Raw genomic sequence first — 24,711 nt, forward strand, 5'->3', positions numbered from 1 at the left:
TGATAATCTGTAAGCTGTGCAAGGGCTTCTGTAAGGACGTCAGAACCTCCACCCAGCGAGTCCGAGGTGCTAAAATCACATTTTGCGTGCGCAGGTTCATCGAAATATCATCTCCGCCGATTCACAACGACACGGGAGCCTTTTCTCTGTTCTGCAGCTAACTAGTTAGCCCCTGCATCCTGGGCGATCCGATGCAAGCGGAGCCTCGCTCTCGTGCCTCCGCCTGCCTTTGCTTGAACTACCGAGGAGCTCTGCAGTCGATGGCCACAGAAGACAGACCTGCCCCCTAGATTACATGGGTGGCATAGCCTTTTAAAGCGACACAATCCCCATGGATGGACAGTGTGTGTGCGCGCCTGGAGACTGCACAGCTCAGCAGTTTTTGTCCTGCCTCCCAGAGAGAAGGTGGATCTATTTATCTACTTTTTTTGTAAACGTAGGCCATGTGTCGGCTGAGCCTCCATAACTCAGGCGTTTCCGCACTAGGAAATGTCAAAACCCATTTCCCTACTCTGGGAAGAACTTAGTACTACTGATACAGAACTACAAAACATACACCCATCCTGTTGTAATAAATAGTTTACTTAAATAATTGTTCATTTGTTCAAAGTCGTCCTTTTTCCATTTAAAACTATGTACATACCATAATTATATATACCAGGGTTAACAGTGCTTTATAGCTGCTGTACTGATCATTTTCGACAAACTATCAAACTCACTTTTCTAGCATGTTAGCCAACATCAATCTTATTTTTTTCTTAATCAAGAGATCTCTGAATCAATTCTGAATGGAAAATCAGCATGAAGGGATTACTAGGCTTGGTAACTAGCTAGACCACCATCTACTGCATTTAACCATTGTAGGTGGAGACTGTAAAGTATGATTGAATCACTCAGAAGCTATTACAACAGTAACCATGATAGTGAAGTACAGTCACTGTTGCAATAGCTTATGATTAAAAAGTAAGACTGGTGTTGACAAACTGTAGAAAGGTGAGCTTAATGGTAATTTGGCCATCACTTAAAACTCATTTACATCTTTCCTCATAAGGCCACGTATCCCTTTCGTTAAAAGGCATTAAAACTCCAGCAGCTTATATTATATAACCAAAGAGATAGATAGCATGTGCAAAAGGCATACAGTACATATTCACATCCAGTTCAATAGCAAGTTTCTTAGATTGATCCCATGACACAGTTTAACATTGTATTTAAGGTGAGTGAGTATGGTAGTGTTGGGCACAGGAACAGATGACTATAGGAGCAGGTCTGATAGTTGTGGGTCATGCTAGGCTGTACAGAGCGACAGTGAGTGGCTCTGTGCTATTTCAGTCACACCTCAATCAGCAGCCTGGTCTGCGTGGCTGTCTCCAAATTCCCCTGAAGTCACTGAAGTGTGACCCCAATCCTGCTCACCAGATGGACCTGAAGAGGGGGGAAAAAATAGCCTGATCCATGCAGAGGCATCTACTTACAGAGGACACACACTTCCTTTCATTTGAATCCAAAAAACCAGGGTAATGTACCTATATGAAGAGGTGGGATTGTAGATAGATAATCTTTTCCTCTGTCAGGACAGTCAAGTGAACTGGATTGGCATCAGAAAGCAGTGACTCGGAGTGTTTGACCACAGTTCATATGTTCACCTGCACACCACCACCACCACCCTTCTAAGTGTTCCTCTGTCCACAAGCCAGCACTTGTTGACCATCTAGAGGCTACTGGACTTTTCACAGGACTTTGACACGAGCCCAGTCAGGGTCACGTGGTGCTGCGGTCCCCCTCAACCCAGTACTCCTCCGTCTGCATCTCTGTCAGGCGGGAGACGGTCCGCTGGAAGGCAAAAACTTCCTCCTCTCCACTGAAGATGGCCAGGCTGCTGCCCGCATCCTGTGGAGTGTGGAACGAGGACGTGTGAGCATTGGTGCTGGAGAGTAGAAAGCTGATGAAAACTGTTGCTAACCAACAGCTCAACTGGGCCATAGACATAAAATGAAGATCTCGCCTACTACTAAAGACCCAGTCTAATTGGCCTCATGGACACATAACAGACATATATGAAGCACATGTTTCAAGCAGCAGAAAGAATATAGTTTGCAATGGCATGCTTCGGATTATTCAAATACTTGTGGAATGGTTCATCTTGAGCCACAGATGCAATATGGTCATATACATCATAATGAATTTTGAGGATTATGACAAAACTTGCAGCCTATAAGATCTGAAAAAGTGGCATATAGTGTTGCACATGTCAGAACCACTTTTACTAAGGCTGGCAATTATCTAATACAAGTATTAAATACACCCACAGCTGTGGAAGACTTAACATCAAAGCTTGATGTTTTACCTGTTTAATACCAAGTTCATCCAAAACCTCATGGGCATGGTCATCATGGTGTTCATCTTGAACAAAGAGATCATCTAATGGGGCTTCAGCCAGGATCACAACTCTAACCTGTGGGAAAACACCACAAGCAAAAATGGTCATAAATGTCATTAATATCATTGTCATATGTCATTGTTTACTGTGCATCAGTGAAGCAAACAGCAAGATTTCAGTAATGCAAACATCAAACTGAATCGCAGACTGTTCTCTCGAGTCTTTGGCCAGGCATTTTCATTTCCAGATCTAAAGGCCAGTTACCATGACAAACTTTACCCAGCCAAAACAGCCACTGCAGCGTGCTGACATTTTCCTAAGTTATGTAATGGATTTGTTGCTTTGTACACAGTACAGTTACAGTGTCATACTCAAAAATGCCATTAAAATCTGTAAGACATTATAGATTACACCCATCCTAACTATGTGATCTCTTTTAATCTAAACAAATTGAATTATACCTGCTAAACAGAGAGTACTTTTAGAACATGAAATAAAGAGATCGAGGGGAAAAAAAGAGAAAGGTCACACCTTGTGATCATAAAGAGCATCTATGAGAGTAATGAGGCGTCGTGCTTGTGTCTTCTTTGACAAGGTGAGTAGAGGAACATTACGGATGAATACTGTGTCAAAGGTGTTGGAGATCACCAGGTAGTCACTGGCACCTAAAGGCTGAGGGACGCAAAAACAGATTCAGTACAAATCAAATGAAACGCCATCTGCCTGCTGAAGATGAAAAAACAGCACTAAGAGAAACTGCTCACTCACTCGGTCGCACAGCTCGTCAAATGTGCAGTCCAGGATGGTCCCACATGCTTTGCTCAGAATCAGCTTCCGACTACGCACGTTAAGAGTCCTCGGCCTCGTTACTGTAGAAAACCAAGACGATGTTACCATGACAGCCATGCCACAACAGACTTACACTAGAAGCTGTTACACAAGCACGAATATTGGAAGACCCCCTTCAAAGCTGGAGTACAGGTAAAACTTGCCTGAGATGCAAAAAATAAAAACCTCAACAGCAAGAATCAAGACTTGGCCCTCCCATAAGCCACCATACATCACCTTTATGTACACAACTGTAACATTCTAACTCACATAGTTGTCACACCATGTCAGCACTTTAACACACACACACACACACACACACACACACACACACACACACACACACACACACGGCTCATAGCCAAGAGATTAAACAGCACACATAACAACAAGCTACTCCATCAAGTAACACTGAGAATGATTAAAAACCTACTTACTATCGTTCTGCTTGAATGCCATCTCATCAAACATCTTGTCCAAGGTGGCATGCACATCTGGTTCACTTGTGCTGAATTGAAAAGAGACGGAGTTGAAAAGAGACTGCAAAAAACACTCTGAAAAATACTCTGACAAGTCCCGGGTCAAATATACATTAGACTTGGCAACAGAATATCATTGCTTACAGAAAGAAGAGCTTTCCAGCGCCAGGACGATTCCTCCTCCTGTAGTCAATTCCAGAGTCCAGCTGCAGTGTTTGGCAATATTCCTGCAGAGTGAGAACACACAAATTATGGGGGCATGCAAAAGTCCCTGACATCACATCTTGCACATCCTGGCTAACACCAGAAGGATCTGTTCTGGTTCCCAAAATACATCTTGCAAGCATCCCCATTAAAACTGTTTACAGGTACCTCAAGAAACAATGACTTCATAATACCCATGAGCGTACATTTTGATAATGTAGAAATGCAGTGACATCATATGATTCAAGTGTCGATCCAAACAGAGAGAGCTTCAGTGCGGCAGTCGTAGAGGGCTCTCAACTTCACCATCTAAACAGGCACGGTATGGTCCACCACACCACTCTAGCCCGCCTCATTCAGCTGAGCTCAGGGGAAAGGCATTTGTTATTCTAAACACGGCCGACTAATTGTGTTCCAAAGGTGTCAAACACAAAGGGTCTGAGTAATCCAGCACTTCTTTTTCCCCCAGCTCAGGGACATGCTGTTGCTCTCAAATAATAATAATTTAAAAAAACACTGCTAGAGGCTTCTAGCGACACTAAGATGGGAACATGGGCCTATTCTATCAGTTAGTCCTCTAGTTTACACATACAGTGCAGAAGGTCATCTTCCAATATTAATTTTGCCTTATAGTACAAGCAATCATCCCAGTCACCTACTGCTGAGATCCATTATGAACACAAACAGAAATCTAACCTTTAGCACGGCAATGAAGGGCACAAAGTTCACTCTCTGTAGTCCATTCTTGTATAGGTCTGCAAATGGAAGAGACAAGACACAAGGGTCAAATTCTGTGACATTTCTATCTCGATCCCCTTCTACCACCGCATGCTCCAAAAACAAACAAATTGTCATCATTCACCATTGCACTGAGATGTACTGTTGTCACTATTCTGTTTAAAGTAACTGTGTTTGTGTTAGAGGACATTACACCCAGACTCTTGATCAAATGTGTCAAAATCTGCCTATTTAAGTGAATCGTGGGAATCAATCAGTAGCTTACCATCTGGCTGCCGATTGGAGGTTGCCACCACAACAACTCCATTTTTGAAAAGGTTCTCAAACAATTGTTTCAGTATCATTGCATCTGCAATGTCAGTCACCTACAATGCACAGAAGAGAAAACACACAATCCTGATGTGTCTACAGCTGAAGGTGATTATTCACTTATTCAGTACTCCAAATAAGGCAAGGGCTCATATCAAAGCATGAAAGAAATTCATTATGGGTTTTCTTATGTGTTTGAGTCCTAAGCTACAGGAGAGCTGAGAGTACCTGAAACTCATCGAAGCAAAGGATAGACGCCTCCTCACTTATTTCCTCTGCAACAGGAGCTATGGGGTCATAGGACTTGGCCATCTTTCCTGCTTTTCTCTTAGGCATAGACTGTTTCAAACGATGAATTCCTAAACATGATGTCATAAGGTCAGTACCAGTTGTAGATTTAGCTTTCTTTAACAGATAGAATATTATACTGTACATTTCCACACTGATAGAACAACAATATCATTGCCCTCTCAAAAGAAAAGGTGACAGTGCTTATGCAGGACTGAACAATGAAGGCTAGTCTACAGGCAACAACAGATTCATCGCTACTTCATATGTCAGCCAAAAAATGAGTAACTCACTCTGGTGCACATCTAACATGAAGCCATGGAAATGGACCCTCTTCTTTTTGTTTGTTTCAACATAGGAATAAAACATGTCCATGACCATTGTTTTGCCTGTGCCTGCAAACACCACCAATCAAGTAAGAGAGTAAGTGAATAAAGCCCTATGAAATTCCCTTTTTTAGATTTCTGTAAGCCACACTATTAGTGATTACCAACTTACCAACATCTCCATAGATATAGTAACCTTTGGGCACCTTGGTCTTGGAAAACATCTGTAAGACAAATGACTGTTATACAACAGTACAGTATCACACGACTCTAACACAAAACAACTGCTTTAGATGATTTGTTTTAGTGTAATACACCTCCACTTAATTTATTAACAGCATCCAAACTCACTCCACCTTAGAAAAGAAAGATGCAGGTTGGTTGTCGTAACCCCTGAGCGTCTGCTGCAATGTATCCAGCTTCTCCAATACCGCTTTCTGATGCGGGTCCTCATTCAGAGTACCCTCTGCAACGAGGCGTGTGTAGTGTTCAATAGGTCCTCCGTAGCTGGGGCTTAGGTGGTCTTCAACGGACTGTGACAACACATTCGCCGCAAACCCTGATGTAAAAAAAGGACATTACAGATTTGCTTTTGTCACACGACGTATGATAGAAGGAAATGTATTAAGTAAAACAGGGGTAACGTTGGTCAGTATGCTATCTGACCCAACTGGCGTTAGCTGGCTAGCTAGCTATTTTAATGCCCTGTATCAAATTCCACCTTCTTAGCTGTCGAAACACATCTTACTATCAACCGAAAACCATGCCACACATAGCAAGGATACAAAATTAAAGGATCGAGGTAAGCTAACCACTATATTGTTCTTAGCTTGCAGATCATTTGAACATTCCGAATGTCAACATCACATATGGAGTGACACTGTCGCTAACTAGACTAGAGCTACGTTAGCTAGAAACATCAAGTGAACCAGGCCACCACAAAAGTTGTCATCAAAATAGCTCACCTCGTGTAACCCACTTCAAGCTGTAAGATATTGTTAATAGCTTTGTTTTCCACAAGTATTGGTCTCTAAAGAGAAAACGAATGCTAGCAGCACCCAAGGGCGCTGTGCACGCAGCCATGTTGGTTTGAGACTGTGCAATCTTATTGGTTGTTTGAGATTAAAAAGCACTGATCCCTCATCGAGATGAGTGCAGATGATGCGGTCTAAAATAATGGCAAAAAATAACGCGAGTTGACCCATATGTTGAAATTAGGCCTAACTAACGTAAGGATATGTTTCTTCTTAGTCTCCCTTTCCATTTGCCCGTTTTAGATCAATATACATGATTATAAAACCAGTAAAATAAAGAGGAAGTCGTGTTGAACATTAAAAAGAAAATTAAGGTTAGCCTATAATTTTAAACTTAATTTAGGCCTTTGCCTATCACATTCCATTCAGCGTTCATTATCATAGGCTACTTTTTTATTATTTGTTTTGCATTCATTTTTATGTGCTGTTTTAAGTCCCACACCGCCTTTCAATGTTTCACTGGCGATATGTACAGTGTTGTGCATAAGAGACACCCATGCTAAGGTTGACTAAAAAGAGGAATAAAAAATCATCTTTTGGAAATTAATCTTAATGCCTTAATTTAAAAAAAATGAGGAATAATCCAACCTTTAAGGACACCAATTGTCTTCGTGAATTAATTCCTTAAAATACAGGTGGCACAAGTAAGGAACCCTCTATTTTAAATTCCCATAGAGGCAGGCAGGTTTTTATTTTTAAAGACCAGTTATTTCATGGACCCAGGATACTATGCATCCAGATAAAGTTCCCTTGGCCTTTGGAATTAAAAGAAATTAAAATAGCCCCACATCATCACATACCCTTCACCATACAGTAGAGATCGGCATGGGGTACTTTCCATAAGATCATCTCTCAATGCGAATCAAACCAGCTTTTAGGCTAACTGAAATAAGACCATGCCAATCTCTAGGTATGGTGAAGGGTTGTTGGTGTTCTTAAAGGTTGGATTTTTCCTGGATTGGATTTTCCTTTTTCCTATTTTTTTAATTAAGGCATTACAATCATTTTCCAAAATATTATTTTTATTCCTCTTTTTTATTCAACTTAGCATGGGTGTCTTAACTTATGCACAGCACTGTAGACTAGGATATAGGGATCTGCAGTAACCACTATCTGTACTGTCATTTGCCAATCTGAGTGTCTATAAGGTATTTGAACTAAATGGTGAGAGGTCACAGCACATTGGTAGACCAGACCATAGACCACAAGTTGGGCACATTGGTAGGCTGGTGTATCCAGTTATTGGTCAGAAATGGCAGTCTGCAGTCAAATTCATTTAAAGCACAAAGAATGATTCTAACAAAGCTTGTGAGCTATCTGAGATTACATGGTCTGGCTGAATATGTAGAGTAGAGTAGAGTAGAGTAGAGTATCATTTATTTATCCCGAGGGAAATTAAGGTGTCCAGTAGCATACATACATAAATACAGAATAGAAAAACACAAAGACATTACACACATCATTGTACATATGTTCACCATACAGCACACGCTTACATACATCTAGCCAAAGTCAGATCTCTCACACATACACACACACACACACACACAGCTGTGGTTGTGATGAGAAGAAAATAGTGGTTCATCACATGTGCCATAGCTGAGTGGTACATAGAAAGAGCAGCTAAAAAGAGTCAATAACTGGAAAAAGTGTTCAAGTGTCAGGTGTCTCAAAGTGTCACTATGTGCAGATGAGTGTGCAGGTGTGGGAAGGTTGATTATGCAGTCCATATGACATTAGGTGTAGAATAATATCAAAACAAACTAAAGCAATACATGCATTGCCCTATAATCCCTTTACATTTCAGTGTATCTATTCAGTGTAAGTCAAACATCAAAGATTCTAGAGCACTGCTTTATAATCTTTGGTCAAACATACAGGCAGAAACTGTGTGGTTCAGGCAGTAGGGTCTTGTTGCCATGACAACAGTAGATCTGTTTCTAGGAGAGTGCATGTACACAGACATTGGCTTGCACATGCAATCTCTAGCACACTCCCCAGACACATAAACATACTGAGACACATATTCATAGCGTTATTTTTGGAAACATAGAAACAATAATGCTTAACAAATCAAAAAATTTGAACAATGAACTGATGAGCAATGACCAGAATACAGTGGCAAATTCCCCTCATCATGCTAAGCCTACTCAATTTGTCATGGGCAATAATTTCAGCATTATACAGTAGCTATTCACCCATTCACCCAACAAATAGATAAATATATGTTTGTTAGCCATACACTGCTGTCTGTTTACAAGAGGCTGCATGCAGCTGCCAGGCTCATGACTGTGATGGTATTTCTTGTGTGTGTTGCCACGGTGATGCAAACCCCCCCTTCCGCGCTGCTGCCGCTGCTACTGCCGCTGCTACTGCTGAATGCATTAGTCTAATGAGCCGTCTGCAGCCTGAGCTTCTGTAAGCAACCGCACTGAGCCCTCGCGAGCCTGGGGAACTCAGACACGCACAGACACAGGCAGAGGGAAGAGAAGGTGGAGGAGGAAGAGGAGGAGGAGCAGGAGAAGAAAGAGTGGCAAAAACGGGAAAGGGAGAGAGAGGGAGAGAGAGAGAGAGAGGCAAAAACGAGAGACAGGGAGAAAAATGTCTTTTACGGCAGCCCTCTGAAGGAATCTGTCTTTGTCCTGCATCAGGCTTAGCAGGAGGAAGCTTAGCAAGCCCAAGAGGAGTGAGGACATCCACCAGAGACCCAGGGAATAAGGATCAGGTAACAGCAGCCCTGCCCTGCTGGGGGTTTCTCCCCCTGGACGGGACTGGAGTGATGCTTTGAGCAAGAGCTTGTACATTTGCTTTATGCAGGGAGGTCCACTGTGAATGTAAATTATTTCTGGATGTTTTTTGTGTCTACACTTATTTTGAGCCTTTACCTCCCTCATTTTCCTTTGTGTGTGTGTGTGTGTGTGTGTGTGTGTGTGTGTGTGTGTGTGTGTGTGTGTGTGTGTGAGAGAGTCTGTGTGTGTGAGTGTTGGGCATCTGATGTTGTTTTCTGGGTATATGTCCCCGTAAGCCTATGGGTCTGATGAGGCATGTGTGTAGCAGCAAGTGCTCATGTATATTTGAGCATATGTTTGTGAGCAGGCCAGGAGCTAGTGCAGTGCATTTCAGAAGGTGTGTGTGTGTGTGTGTGTGTGTGTGTGTGTATATGTTTGAGTGTGCATGTGTGTGTGTGTGTGTGTGTGTGTGTGTGTGTGTGTGTGTGTGTGTGTGTGTGTGTGTGTGTGTGTGTGTGTGTGTGTGTGTGTGTGTGTATCAGCATAAGTGTATGATAACAAGCATGTGTGGATTTAAACAAGCATGCATGTTTGAGCATATATGTTGTGTGTGTGTGTGTGTGTGTGTGTGTGTGTGTGTGTGTGTGTGTGTGTGTGTGTGTGTGTGTGTGTGTGTGTGTGTGCCACCAGGTGCGCGCGTGTGTGTGAGTGAGTCCCGGCGCTGATGAGCAGTCCTGCCGCCTCAGCACAGACAGCAGACAGCGGCAGCGAGATGCAGTCGCCCCCGGCAACATCCTCCTTTCTGCCGGCTCCAACAGGGAAGATTCCGGGCCGGAAGAGGGGCAGACCCCCACTGCACCGCAACCTCACCAAGATGGATTTTCCCAACCACTACCCAGAGGTGCTTCCTCCTCTGAAAGTGCCCAAGAAAAGGGGAAGAAAACCAGGATTCAAGGTCAGTGTGTAGAGATAAGATGTGGGGATCTCCCGTCTCATTAAACATATGCTGTGTGTTCTCCTTTGTAACAATATGTGTCTATTCATGAATAGCTACATCATGACTGTATAATTACAGACCTCCTAGTTGGTCTGTCATTGTTTAGAATATAGCTATCTCTAAATAGCAGAGCACACATACCATGATATTTGGAATGTATAATACATCTGCATAGAGAGAAACCATTTTGTGAATCTATTTTGAAATTTCCATCCACAAAATGAAATGTTTGATAGACATAGGTTTGCACAGTGCTAGGCTTTGAGTATGCCATTTGGTAAAGCTCATAACAGAGTTGCTGGCAATCAGCCAGTGTGTGCTTGCGGCAGAAATTTTCATTATATACAGTGTCACTATCAAATAGATTAATGCCATCATTTACTGCCAAGTGATTTGCATTATTCTCTCATTTCCTCCACTCTTACTGCATATATGATCATGTGGTGCAATGAGTGGATTTCTTTCACTCTCTCTCTCAAGATGCAATTAAATAGTGAAAGAAGGTATTACCATGAGATCATATCCCATTTCATTTACAGGGCTTCACTCACAAAAAAATAATTGACACTCTGTCACAAATGCCATTTAAGGTCTAGATTGACTATTGTCATTTTACTGAAAGTATCACTGGTGTTCAATTTCAAAGAAAGCCCTGCATTGTGTCTCTGATGCTTCTCACATGGTTAATTTTGAGACTGATATCTAGTTTTCTTGCAGCCTGTCTTGGCTGGGACTGATAGTGTGTATTCCTCTGAATCACCATAATGTGATTGCTAAGTATTCTTCTGTATTTGTCATAATAGTACATTTGCAGTCTGATTTACTAAAGGCTTACAGGAAAAGGCTTTCAGTTGTAGACCCAGGGAAAAAATGGAAATATTTTTATTTTGCTCAGTTATTTGTTATTTGAAACTATCAGCCATCTTTATTGGCTTTATGATGATTCATAAATAATAGAATTGGCATAAACAAACCTTTCTGTGCTCCTTGAGTTTGACACGTAACTCCTCTTGACATAGTTGGAGCCGCTCCTTACTGTCTGGTATAAGAAGGAGCTCTACTGAACAGCTGTGTACAGTAATATTGAGAAAGAATTTGAAGTCGTAAGACAGTTGATAAGAATGTAAGAGTAAGATGATAATACTATAATACTGCCCATTCAGATGATTTTCTGTTTGTGACTCACAACTGTCCTATCACAATTGATCTGTCATTTCCATATCTTCTTCCAAACAGGCCAGTGAATCAGTCATCACACACAGAGCCATCTGCCTTATCATTCTTTCAATTACATCCATTAGTGAGAGGAAAATGACAGTCATCTTCTAGACTTAGTTAAGCACAGCCAGGACTATAATGGTGATCTCCCTCCACTCCCCTGCCCCACAGCTTAAGCCCAGGATGCTGATGACTCCTCTGGCCATCTCCCCGCCCAGCAGCACACCTGAGCCGGACATGAGCTCCATCCCCCAGGACGCGGCCACCGTCCCCCACTCATCCACTGACCAGGAGCTCACAGGTACGCCAAGTCTCCTCCACGCCACCGCCCATGGGCACAGAGAGAAGGCACACTGCCCAGAAACTGACAGATAAAACAGACTGTCCAGGTGTTCATTGGTAGGGGATGGTGTCTGTGGAGGTTTCAGGCAGTGCAGACTACCCAGTCCTCTATATGTGAATGGCTGAGCTGAACGCTGCTGACATACAAATTCTATAGTGTAGCTCATGGCCAGTAAGGGTTGCTCGGTCACACCAGAGCAAAGAAAGCCAATTTCATTACACTGCCAATATGATGCACACAGGGATCCAGGGGTCAGTCATTGATTATTTCATAAACCAACTTGCAGCTTTCATCAAAACATATTCATGCAGCTTCCACCACTACCATTATCAGACACAAGCAATTTCTAAATGTCCTGTCCTATACCATTTTTTCTGAGATCAACAAAGGTAGCTTAACATCTACTTATTTGATCCACTTACCACAATACTTGCATTAAAACATTTATATATAATTGATTTTATGAAATATTTACCATATTCCATGCATTATAATAGATTTAGCTATCATAACACAGCAAATGGTGTGGAGTATTGGAGGATGTTGTGGGATTTCTGTCCAGTTTCTGTTCTGAACTATTCAAAGGACACAAAACATCAATCCCTGTTGATCTTCTGTGCAGTGTGCATCTACATAAACAAGCAGGCTCATGTGGGGCCCAACTTGGACCGGAAGAAGGTGCAGCAGCTGCCCGATCACTTTGGGCCGGATCGGCCGTCTGTGGTGCTCCAGCAAGCCGTGCAGGGCTGCATCGACTGTGCCTTTCAGCAGAAGGCCGTCTTCACCCTGCTCACCCAGGGCTACGGGGGAGAGAAGATCTCAGGTGGGAGATCTGATTATCTACCTTTGAGATCAATCCTTGTTCTGCATTTCGGTGCTCCTCATATTTGGTTGCTTTTTTTTTCCCCTTTTCCTTACTTTTATTTCTGTAACAAAAATAAACTGTCCATACAGGATAGTTTCAAGTGAATCATATGTCTATTGGAATTCATTTCCACGTTCACATCATCTAACTCAGTTTTATGCTTGCCTCTGTTTGACATTGTTATACATTATGGGCGAGTAAGGCAGCCGGTAGGGTCAGCTGATGCTCTCTGTGGTCTGTCCGCAGCCACGTTCGATGGGAAGCAGCACCTGCTGAGCCTGCCGGTGGTGAACAGCGTGGGCTACGTGCTGCGCTTCCTCAAGAAGCTCTGCCGCAGCCTGCACTGTGAGAACCTCTTCAGCGACCAGCCCGTCACTCAGCACAACGGGCCCTCGTACCAAACTGACACCATGCCACTGTCAGGTGGGTAGTGTGCACCCTCGTGGTTGACCACAGAGCTCATTACCACATGGTCTGACCTGTTCACATAGACTTTTTCTGATAACCCTACCCTGTGCTTCTATCAAGATACTACTCTAAGTAAGATAGTTGACAGTAGACAGTACTCTTAGTATAGTGTTTTGGGTGAATTGTCTTATAGTCTTATAATCAAAGGCTATATGATACAATACAATATTATGTGATATGATACACCCCTGGATATGATGTGATATGATACGATACACTTTGATACAACTTTACTATCAGTTTTCACAGAAATTTGTTTTGCATCTGTAGGCAGTCCGTTGAAGGCAAAATGTACACACATTTACCCCGAGGACATTTTTGTACAAACCAACACCATACACATTCATTACAAAACATAGACATACATATTACACAAAACATCGCCTTAAATGCTGAATTAATATCATTAGCATAGTCTACTGGTTTAATTTAGTTTAATTTGGCTCCTATACTGCTACAACCTTCATATCAAAGGCAAATGCAAAAGCAAATGGTATGCTGTGAATTCACTTGAAACTATGGGAGTCTGCTATTAGTCTTGGGCAGATGCTGCTACAATAGGAACTACCACCATACCTCCTTGGGGGTAAATTGTACAGATGCTTTACCACAGGGGTATTCACCTAGCTGGTAGGAGTCCTTGTGCACCCCAAAGCATTGGCACCAGGAGCTGAACTCATAGCATAACAACTCACAAAACAGGTGTTTACAACCCTGAAACAGTGATGCACTTTTGGACAGTGTATTTCCTCATTTACTGATTGCTGTGTACCAGCCAGACTCTTTATTTACCATTATGCTCCTGAATGAATTTGTGAGAGTCACAGAATACCTTGTGCCTGCTCTGTCAACAACAATGACACAGTCTCAATTCTGGGCCAGTCCTTACCTATAAAAACTGCAGTGTATGCCCTGCCAAACACGAGGCTGAAATTATGGGCTTGCAAACTTTTATATTACTAACAAAAAGCTAATACTTAGAGCACAATGTACACATTGACTACCATGGTCCCATTCAGATTACTTGTAAGTAATACAAATACACATTTGTATATACATATACATATACATACACTCATACACTCTTGTGTTAGAAACAACACAAACTGTGTTATTTTCAGCACATTTGTAGAGTGTACATTTATTACATTTGCATTAGTTAAGCCCTCTATTTTTAATACTGTAGAGTTCTGCTACTTGCTGCCCTGTACTGTAGGTGAGGGCCCTATGCAGAGTGACTACCTGTCTGATGCCGCCGAGCTTCAGCGCTACTCTGTGGACCCCAGCGACTCGGCCTTCAACTGCATGAACTCGCCCTATCCGTCTAAGCCCGCGTACAGCAGCTTCCGCTCCTGCCAGCAGCACCACGCGGCCCCTGGCAGCACCCACTGTGGGCACAGCACCAGCCCAAGCAGCTTCATGGAGGGGAACAGAGCAGGTAGGACAGGCAGGCGTTTGACGTGATAGCCAACTCCTGTAGAGGTGTTTGAGGGAGAGATCATCACTGTCGTTGTGTGGCAATCTAAAGAGGCAGGGTGAAAAAAAGCCCACATAACGTTGATGTCTAATTTCAACATTTTTAAACAATATAGTGCATGATGTATAATTTCTATACCCATTATATATATATATATATATATATATATATATATATATATATATATATATATATATATATATATATATATATATATAATTTTATATATAATTATATACTTCTACTATATATATATGTATATATATATATGAGTATATAATTACTACACAAGATAGACAGAATGGAATATATTTTAGTCTTAATTAAATTTGAGTGTAATTAAATGTTCCCTCAAACCAACCCAGCATGTTCCCATGATGTTCCCTTGAAAAACTGCTGTCCATCCCCCCTTCACCCCTCCAGACTCCCAGGATCCTCCAAAGCGACCCCTCAGTAAGGACCCCTCAACCTGGAGTGTGGATGACGTCATCTGGTTCATCAAGGAGGCAGACGCCCAGGCTCTGGGACCACATATAGACATGTTCAGGAAGCATGTATGCTTCACAAACCTTCTGCCACATGACCAAAGACAGCACAGCACACACACACAGCACAGAGCCCTCAGTGTGCTCACCATGAGTTGAATATCCCCCACTGTGCTCAATACTGACGTTTTGATTAGAGGAAATACTGGCACTTCTTAAAGATTCAGATTCAGTCTGCGATTCTGGCAAAGAAAGAAAGAAAAAAAGATTTTATTTGAGATATTTGAGAAAGGACAGTGAGGAACATTTAGCTGAATTTGACAAAAAGTGTATTTAGTGTATAATCATGGACTGCATCTTTAAGTTTTCCAATATCCTCCCAGTGTACTTATTTTAAAAGAAACAAGTAAAACATACTCTCACAGGCTATTTGACATCTGAGTCATCCCCTTGCTATGAGATATTTTGTGAAAACATCCTAATAAGTGCTGACCCCATTACTTAATTAAGCAGAGCTTCCCACATTTACACTGACACTTTTAGAAAGCCCTGATGCTAATTACAGTCTAATGCTAATTACATTTGGTGCTCGGCTGCTTATTGCCGCTAATTCGTTCTGGAAATGTTTGTCTTGGTCTTGTAATTTGCAGGAGATTGATGGGAACGCCTTGCTCCTGCTGAAGAGTGACATGATCATGAAGTACTTGGGCTTGAAGCTGGGGCCGGCACTCAAACTGTGCTATCACATCGACAAACTGAAGCAGAGTCGCTTCTGATCCGCTGACCCGTGGCCATCTTGGGAGCTGCCCCCTCTCACTCCCTGCCAGGCAGCCTTAGTCCCTCTACACTCACGGCAGTAATCTGCCACTTTCTCTCATTATGGTTAGTTTAAAATTGTGGGCCACAAAAGTATATCAAAACGACTCTGCATAGAATAATAATCTGACACATGCATAAACTATGCATAACAGGTCCTTAATGAGCACATAGACCAAATAGATATCAGTAAAAGGAAGCCACTGTGTACAGTAAGAGGAAGCCACTGTGTAGCAGTTCTTGAGTTGGCATGCAGTTGTTGGCAGAAGCTTTATGCAGTGTAATTTCACATGGGGACACTGACCAAAGCATCATCCTAATTTTTAAGAGTCAACATGGTGGTCTAATAATAGCATTGTAATTCTGTGGACATTCCTCAATCTCTTATTTATGTGTGCAAGGAGTGTGTGTGTGTGTGTGTGTGTGTGTGTGTGTGTGTGTGTGTGTGTGTGTGTGTGTGAGAGTGTTTTGTCTTAGTCTACTGTATTAAGTGAGTGTGAACTGCATTACCGGAACTAGGTAATTTCAGTAATAGATTGTTATCATACTGGATTTTTTAAATCAGTTTCCAGACCTATTGGTGACTAATACAACCAGCATACAATCATGTCAGTTACACCTGAAGTTCCTATTGGCTGTTCTCTCAGGTTCTCTCTGATTTCTGCTGTTCTTGTTTATATGTGTGCAATTCTCCAACCATTTTCAGAGAACCAATATGCACATCAAACACCTAATCTCATAAAGGAATATTATAAAAGATGTGATTTGATGCTCTTTTTATGTGCCTCTAGAGAAACATCTTATTTAAATAAATTACTATGCATGCCACAATTAAAACAGATGGGACTACTTTGATCAGAAAATATGCATTGATCTGCAACTGACTTTGGACTTTTTTCACCTTTCAACCTTTTAAAGTGTTTCAATTAATTTCAATTCATCATTCCAATGTTCCACTAGAATGAACCAAAAGGTTTGGTTTATTTACTCTATTAATTAAAAGATAAAATATCATGATGTGATCTGATAACTCTCTTCTGGCCTAAAGACACAGGCAAAGAGTGAAGCCTCTCTTTGGTACTCAGTCCTTGCATGCACCTCTTCCTTATCAATCTGCACAGCTATATTTTTCTGACGGAGGCTTGCCGTCTCCCATACTTACTGCCAGCTATCTTTAGCACCAAGTGCTTCATGGATCCCCTGCTTCATTACCATAATTAATCAAAGCTCTGCTGGGTTCCCTCTGACATTTCCTGGCTCGCAGGACAAATATGAGGGGAAGAACACCAAAGATGTGTTAAAGACACTTCTACATGAAGAAGATGAGTATTGCTCTATACAAAGGGATCACTAGGATAAGATTCCAAGAATGTAAAGTGGATCCCACATTGAAAAAAAATGAAAGAAGAAACACTCATTAATTAGAAATAGGTTGAGGTAAATGGCAAATAAGTGCCTTCAAAACATGTTCTTTGTAGTGGCCTGGTTTCCTAGATGTGCACTGTCCATTGGCAGTGCCTGAGAATCACATAAGAGGGAGCTAATGACGTATTTAACACAGAAAGTTTATCTTAATCTAGAGTGGAGCTTTGCCTTGGGTATTTGTCATGGAAACTAGCAATGTCTGGTGGGCTTCTGCTAGATGTCATGTATTTATTTTCCAAAAAGCAAGAAGCTCAGTGATGGCCTGTCCATGCCACTACAATGATCAGAAAATCGAGGACTTGACTGCGGCATCCTGCTTTAAAGCACAGTCCTCAGTGATTTACCTACCACAAGCTCTGACGCTGATGGCACCTCCCTACCTCACCACGCCATTCTATGTTACAGCCTGGGCAACAAATGCATATCACAGCGATCAGATTTCTACATGGTTTGACATATGAAATGCATTAAGGGAGGCGTAGTGTTGGAGTTCACGTACACACTATAGTATCCAAGCCCCGTCGTGCATCGCTGGAGTCCTGTTGCCACCGAGGCTCCTCTGGCTCTTCCCTTGCGTGATGCTCACACTGTATGACGCCGCATGTCTAGCGTCGCATAGCCCGAGCTCTTAAGACGCGAGTGGGAACGGTCCCTACTGCGTGTCAGTGAAGTCCCCCATTTTACACCAAGGCCAAACAATCTGGTCTAGAAAATCGGGACTCAATACAATTAACGCTTTTTAATCACTTTGATACCCGCCAGGGCTGACCTCCGCAAGCCTCTCCAAGATCCATCATAAGGTAAGAGGGAGCCGTTAGTCGTCGTGTCGGCTCTGGAAAAACATTGCATGTGCCTGCCTTAATAGCAATTAAGGTAATCTTGTACTCTTAATTGTATTTTGTAGGCTACAGCACTCATATTAGGTCAAATGTAATGATTTCAATCGCTGTGTGTGTTAGTGCATGCGTATTCTTATGCGGTACATAACGGAGTAATTTAGCACATGGATGGCAGTGACATGATCACCAGTCTTCGTTTGTGAACCATAATGCATTGATACGATTATTATTGGTAAATATTTAATATTCATGTGAAATAACCGCTGAAGGAAAGCGCAACTCTTATGTACTGCCACTGCCTAGATGCGGTGGCGCATGTATGTATTGTGCCCGGTTTATGAGACATAAATATTGGTTTTATGTAACAGATGTGTACAGATGTGTCTCCAAAGGAACCGTTGATTAGCAGGCGGTGTGGTGTATAAGTTCAGTGCAGACACGACCGGACTGCGTTTTTCTGCACGCTCTGGTGGAATGCACAGAACTGCAATTCTGCCTAATTTACCCCATTCTGAGCTAGACTGAAAAGCCTCTCGTTGAGCACTATTTCACTTAATTCACTTAATTGCGATTTATTTTAGGTGAATAGTCGGATTTGATGTAGCTGCAAAGCAACACTGATCGTATGATAACTAATCCACCATTTCATTCCATGAATTAACCCATGTAGCCACGTTTAGTTGTTTTCTTATATTGTGTCGGAATGACATTCCTACTCCTTTTCTGCTCCCAAGGTCATTCTAAACGGTTGCCCAAGATTGAGGGGACACTCGTTACATAACAGTCTGAATCTTTTGTCAACAGAATAGATTGGAAAATCATGTCTGCTTTAGGCTAATTATTGTCATGTAGCCCACAAATGGGGATAGAATTTTCATTGACGGTCGATGTTTAAGTCTCCCATTTTACGCAATTAATTTTGCGCAGCGCATTGGCCGTCTGAAATGTGGTATTTTTGGTTAGATGTTAAATTGAACAGTTTAGCTCAGTAATAAATGGATTTTCCGTCAAAGACAAAACATTTTTAAAAATCATAGTTGAAATTGTCGAATAATGTTTTTGTTTTCGTTTGTAACAAAAAGAGGCAATCGCTACACACTACGCATGTCATATCCTCAGATGCTATCCCATGCAGCAATTCGAGGTGTTTTTAAGTCGAGAATAATTCACGCCTTAGCTATATGTGAGCCTTGTGCATAGATGAATTGTTTGGTCTTATGAGGTGTGCAGCCATCCTCCACAGAGCCAGGAGAAGGAGGATGGTTGCAGTACTGGGGAGTGTTACTTTAAGTGGGCTATGGTGGTGAGGGGTCACATGCTACTGCAGACTCCTCATGACTGAAGCACTGATGATGTCTGAGTCTCAATGCATAGAGCACTCTGCACATGGAGGCATCTGACACACATGGCAAATTCCCATGGTCAATCTGGCACAAAACTAGGTGTGGATCAGATTGATTGGATTGATGGGTGGCATTTTGATAGCTTGCTGTTCGGGGTCCTTAAAATCATTTACAGCATTGTCCCAATACATCTCTGAATATCATCCTAACAAATCAATTTTTTCATCCCATTTTCCACAAATAGCTTGGCCACTTAATATCTTTTAACAAGTAAGTGCAAAACAGCAATGCTAAATGCCACAGTGTGCTATTCACAGAAATAGCCCGCCATCTCATTGTCTCAGATGGCCTCCTTGGACATTTCATCAACATAGTTTCTGTGCCAAGGTGTGTTTCTGGGTTGCTGGTCATGCTCAGGTGGAAGCCTCAGGTCAAACATTCAGAGCATTGTGGGAATGCCTACAACCACCATGCCTGTTTTTGCCAGCACAAGCACTTTAAGGGATTGGACGACACAAATAGACAAAAAAAAACAAACATCTAGGCCACAAACAGGGCACAAAACTAGACCGCTCTGATGTAAAGACATATTGTTATGGTACCAATGCTATGTGACTGTATGACTTTTCTCATCAGAGTCATTCAGTGGCTGTTTTGAGATTATAGTTCCATAGAGACTGTTGATTACGTGCAAAGCATAATGGAACTACCCTGCCTGTTGTCATCATGGACAATGTCTGTGGCTCGTCTAGAGGCTGAGGAACAACTAACAGCTGGCAACTCAGAAATCAATGACTATAAAAAGCTAAAACAAAAACCTTTTCAATCAATTATGTCTACCATCTAAATCAGTAATAGCAGGATCTACTAAACCCAGATACTAATGTATTTAAAGTGTTTTTAGTGTATAATGAATATTAATTAATAATAATTGAATACTTTATTCACAATGCTCCCTGAAAATTGTTTTAAAGGGTGAATTTTCCAGCCTCATATTTTATTACTTCCCAAGACTTAAAATTAAAAGTCAAAATGAGAACAAGACATTGAGCAACCTCAATTTTTCTCTGGCAGAACTCACAATGGGCAAGCAGAACAGCAAGCTGACCCCAGAGGTGATGGAGGACCTGGTGAAGAATACAGAGTTTAATGAGCACGAGCTCAAGCAGTGGTACAAGGGCTTCCTCAAGGACTGCCCCAGCGGCCGCCTCAACCTGGACGAGTTCCAGCAGCTCTACGTCAAGGTAAGGGCCCTCACACACCTGTGAGATGATTGCAAAAACACCATAAATCATGGTCCCAATGCACTGTACAAAATAACAAATAGTCAAATAATAAAATCATTAAATGAACAGTCTTGACGTGGCTAATGTTCAATGGTTGGAAGTGGCAAGCATGGCCCTGGGCATGACTGTTACTCTCTTGGTGGGAGTGATGCACTGATGATGATGTGACTATAGAAAGAGGCTGATGTTATTAATATTTCACAGATGCCAGGACTAATGTTTGGGGGTAAAGAAAACAGTTGTTTGGGCTTAGTGAATAAATGGAAATAATTTGGTTTGTTCATTTCGCTCATTTGTAGACAGGCACTTTGTATGACTTGGCTTGGAGGTTTTCAGACCACATGTGTTGCCATAATGAAATTACTTCAGGCTAGATGGTTCTTCTTGCTCAAATGACTTGAGGCAAGATGGTTTTGTAGTTACATTAAATCATCATTATCAATTTCCTTGAATGTAATGAAGACTGAACACATTCAGATGTGGTTCATTTAATCATTCACACCAGATTGTGCTATTAATAGGCTGCTATTTATAGCAAACATGCAGCATGTTGTCATGTTGTATAGCTGAAACAGATGGAGCAGAGAGATGAAATTAAAGGAATTGGTCCACACTCTGGATGGAGAACAGGGCAAGTTTAGTGTAATGATGAATCATGGAAATAAATATTAACTGTAGTGGAAAGATCACATATGTCTCTCATCGCAAGCTTTAGCTTTCCCCTTTTCTTAGCCTCTCACTCTTGCCAAATATCTTTAAAATATCTCTCTCATCTATCTCTCTTTCTCATACACCATCTCTATTTGTTTTTGGCCCAATCTCTTTCTTGCAGTTCTTCCCATATGGTGATGCCTCAAAATTTGCACAACATGCATTTAGAACCTTTGACAAGAATAGCGATGGGACCATTGACTTTCGAGAGTTCATCTGCGCTCTGTCCATCACATCCCGAGGCAGCTTCGAGCAGAAACTCAACTGGGCCTTCAACATGTACGATCTGGATGGGGATGGCAAGATCACTAGGGTGGAAATGCTGGAGATCATTGAGGTATGGATCAAATATCAGAGATTAGCTCAAGTTCAAGCTGAGACGTATCCACATGTCATGGTGCTATAAATAAAACTGAATTGAGATGTCTCTCATTGCTTCATCGAAGACTTTCCTCTCTGAACATGTGATGCTCTGAAAGGTTCACGTTCACATCAGACATGAACAATTAGCTCTGTTGATACAAAACAGAACTATATTTAGCCGCAACTGCATATTGATCATAGACTGAGTTTCATGCTGGACAGAGCTCGCTTCTATAACAGGTAACAAATCACGATCTGCCAATGCTACCGGGCTATCCAGTGTCCCCGGCACTCCTGTAGTAGGAACAGATGGTTATTCTGTAAGGACACACACAAGGACAATCCTGTCAAAATGTCAGTGCTTTCCTTAGTAGCCACCTGCTTCTCCACTGGGGGCATGTCTCCCAATTCACACACATCGATAACCTGCAGAGTGTGCAGAGTTTTTTTGACACACACTTTAAGTCACACTTGGCAAGTACATTCACTCCCTTAAAGTTCTATGTTCCTCAGCGGGCCATGTATTGCATCTGATTTGAGTTATAACAGAGTGATGTTTTTACCGACTGTGTATTTACCTTTCTCACCTAAACACCTGTGTGTGTGTTTGTACGTGTGCGTGTGTGTGTGTGCGTGTAGGCCATCTATAAGATGGTGGGCACTGTGATCATGATGAAGATGAATGAGGACGGGCTGACCCCAGAGCAGCGGGTAGACAGGATCTTCAGCAAGATGGACAAGAACAACGACGACCAGATCTCGCTGGATGAGTTCAAGGAGGCGGCCAAGAGCGACCCGTCCATTGTGCTGCTCTTGCAGTGTGACATGCAGAAGTGAGCGAGCCTCCTGCCGTAACCATCTCTCTCTCTCTCTCTGCATCTCAGCTGCCAGGACTGGGAAAAAAAAACCTTTTACTCTTTCATCCACCCTCTACAATCTCCACTGGATCAAAGAAAAGAAAGAAAAAAAAAATTCGGGACTACTTTTCTCAACGAACTTGCTTCTTCTGGTTGAATAAATAAATCTATATATGCATGAGAATGTCACCTGCTACAAATAAGCTATATACACACATATACTTATAAAAATGAATATATAATGAAATAAATTGTAAAGTGTGCAAATTAGATTATTTCATATCCTCCCATTTTATCATTAGAATGTGGTTGAGTGCAGTGCGCCATAGGTTTATGTTTTTACAGTACAGTCATGCTTGACCTACAAGCCTGTTTTTTCTGTTCTAAATAGTTGTCAAAAGGAGAAAATATCCCCATGATAATAAAATATGAATACTAGTCGTAACACCACCAGTTATATCAATAAAACAAGAGATAAAAGCAATTATCAGATAGCCCAAGGGCAAACAGGGAGTCCCTCCCAGTATGTTCAGACCACAGAAATCTAAATGTCACTAGTGCATGCATGTGCCGTGTTCAGGTTAGGCCTCCATTTTAGCCTCTGTCAGAGTAAAAGAGGACTAAAAAAGCCCTTGGACATCATTTTGCCTGTGTGGGATGTTCACTTGTGATCCATTCATACACTACTCACATTCCTGTGCAAGCATGTCTCCTTACTAATATGTATGTTTGTCTGTGGCCCCTTCCTTCGCACACTTTTGAACCCTTGCCCCTAGGGATGTTCTTGATCACGCTAACGTGTTTAAATGTCGCATCAGTCTATGCATTGAGCTGCAGAAGGGATGGAGAGCTCTCCCCTGCTGGGGGGGGGGGGGGGGGGGTCCATCCTGAAAGATAAAAAACGTCTGGAACAGGTCCGTCTCCGTCTCAAGCTAGCAAAATGTTTACTTTCAGAAGTCCTGCTCAAAAATAGGGTGAAGAACATAGTGAAACATGAAGGGCAGCACATTACTTTTTGTTACCAGAGATTTTGGTTTTTATATCACATTGATGTGAGCATGTCCAGTGTGGTTGCATTCCCTATTTGTGTTTTTACCACAAGTAGTGTTTCAGATGAAAAGGGCAATATGCTACAAGTATTCCCCGGTTCGGTAAAGGGCCCCACAAGTGCTCAAGTTTCCCCACTTTGTGTAAATGAAGACAAGCCCCTCCCAATGTGTTTGGTACACAGGTTTACTCGAAGTGCACTGCATTTTTATTGACTCGTTTTTTGTAAAGAGATACCTTTTTAATTCAAGTTTACATCCCGAAGACCAACACACTAAGTATCTTAAGAACAGGTCTGGCCAGGATGCAGCATCCTCTTCTGGAGAAAAGACGATAAATAATCATTAGATGGAAATGATTACTAGCAAACCAAGGCTAATTGGATTATGGGGATTAAATGTATTTGTTAAAAGCTATTCTCATGTGACAGGCCAGTGACCTGTTCTACTGGTAGTGCCTGGAGAGCCTGCTAGCTCTACCCTGCACTGATCATTCCAGTACTACTTACCCTTGGATGCTGCATCCCACAGATACACATAAACAAACCCTCCTGAGCAAAAAAATGAATAAAAAGAAAAAAAAAGGACAAAAAAAAAACACAGGCCGTTTGTACAATCTCCAACTCTTGCTGGTTACAGTGTATTTTGCCCTGTAAATATTTGTACTTAATACATAAAGGAAATACCACATTGAAGCAAGTGAGTAATTTAACAGTGTCAGACCTATATTCCTGTTTTTATATGTGGCATGTGTTTAATTCCAGATGTAACAAATGTCATGATTGCACTAATTACATTGTGGTTAAAAATCAATAAAAAAAAAGCATATCCACGGGGATATTTCAGTGATCTGAGGC

At 41.8% G+C, this 24,711-nt stretch overlaps 3 protein-coding genes across 5 annotated transcripts; 2 read left to right on the plus strand and 1 right to left on the minus strand.

The window, feature by feature from the left end:
* Window positions 1-631: 631 nt before the first annotated feature.
* Window positions 632-6,653, minus strand: afg1la (AFG1 like ATPase a). 2 transcript variants are annotated; one of them, XM_048270861.1, is made up of 13 exons: window positions 6,518-6,653; window positions 5,909-6,111; window positions 5,725-5,776; window positions 5,520-5,621; window positions 5,167-5,297; window positions 4,895-4,994; window positions 4,588-4,646; window positions 3,832-3,914; window positions 3,646-3,716; window positions 3,149-3,249; window positions 2,912-3,052; window positions 2,348-2,455; window positions 632-1,890 (listed from the first exon to the last, which is right to left on the minus strand). In XM_048270861.1, the coding sequence occupies exons 1-13, from the start codon at window positions 6,633-6,635 to the stop codon at window positions 1,762-1,764; spliced, it is 1,398 nt and encodes a 465-aa protein (XP_048126818.1). In that variant the 5' UTR covers window positions 6,636-6,653; the 3' UTR covers window positions 632-1,761. The 2 variants fall into 2 exon arrangements, with proteins under 2 accessions (XP_048126818.1, XP_048126820.1); XM_048270863.1 differs by lacking the exon at window positions 5,520-5,621.
* Window positions 6,654-8,993: 2,340 nt separating this feature from the next.
* On the plus strand, window positions 8,994-16,998 carry LOC125312356 (sex comb on midleg-like protein 4). The gene is made up of 8 exons (XM_048270864.1): window positions 8,994-9,311; window positions 10,006-10,270; window positions 11,702-11,831; window positions 12,496-12,696; window positions 12,985-13,161; window positions 14,423-14,644; window positions 15,107-15,237; window positions 15,819-16,998. Exons 2-8 carry the CDS (start codon window positions 10,040-10,042, stop codon window positions 15,942-15,944), a joined length of 1,218 nt encoding a protein of 405 aa, XP_048126821.1. The 5' UTR covers window positions 8,994-9,311; window positions 10,006-10,039; the 3' UTR covers window positions 15,945-16,998.
* An 800-nt stretch (window positions 16,999-17,798) lies between these two features.
* vsnl1b (visinin-like 1b) lies at window positions 17,799-24,703 on the plus strand. Of its 2 annotated transcripts, none has more exons than XM_048270925.1 (4): window positions 17,799-18,209; window positions 20,666-20,835; window positions 21,710-21,925; window positions 22,591-24,703. In XM_048270925.1, exons 2-4 carry the CDS (start codon window positions 20,674-20,676, stop codon window positions 22,786-22,788), a joined length of 576 nt encoding a protein of 191 aa, XP_048126882.1. In that variant the 5' UTR covers window positions 17,799-18,209; window positions 20,666-20,673; the 3' UTR covers window positions 22,789-24,703. The 2 variants fall into 2 exon arrangements, with proteins under 2 accessions (XP_048126882.1, XP_048126883.1); XM_048270926.1 differs by having other exon boundaries at window positions 18,205-18,282.
* Window positions 24,704-24,711: the final 8 nt, after the last annotated feature.

This window comes from Alosa alosa, chromosome 19, assembly GCF_017589495.1.
Source record: "Alosa alosa isolate M-15738 ecotype Scorff River chromosome 19, AALO_Geno_1.1, whole genome shotgun sequence".
In the NCBI taxonomy this organism is placed as follows: Eukaryota; Metazoa; Chordata; class Actinopteri; order Clupeiformes; family Clupeidae; genus Alosa; species Alosa alosa.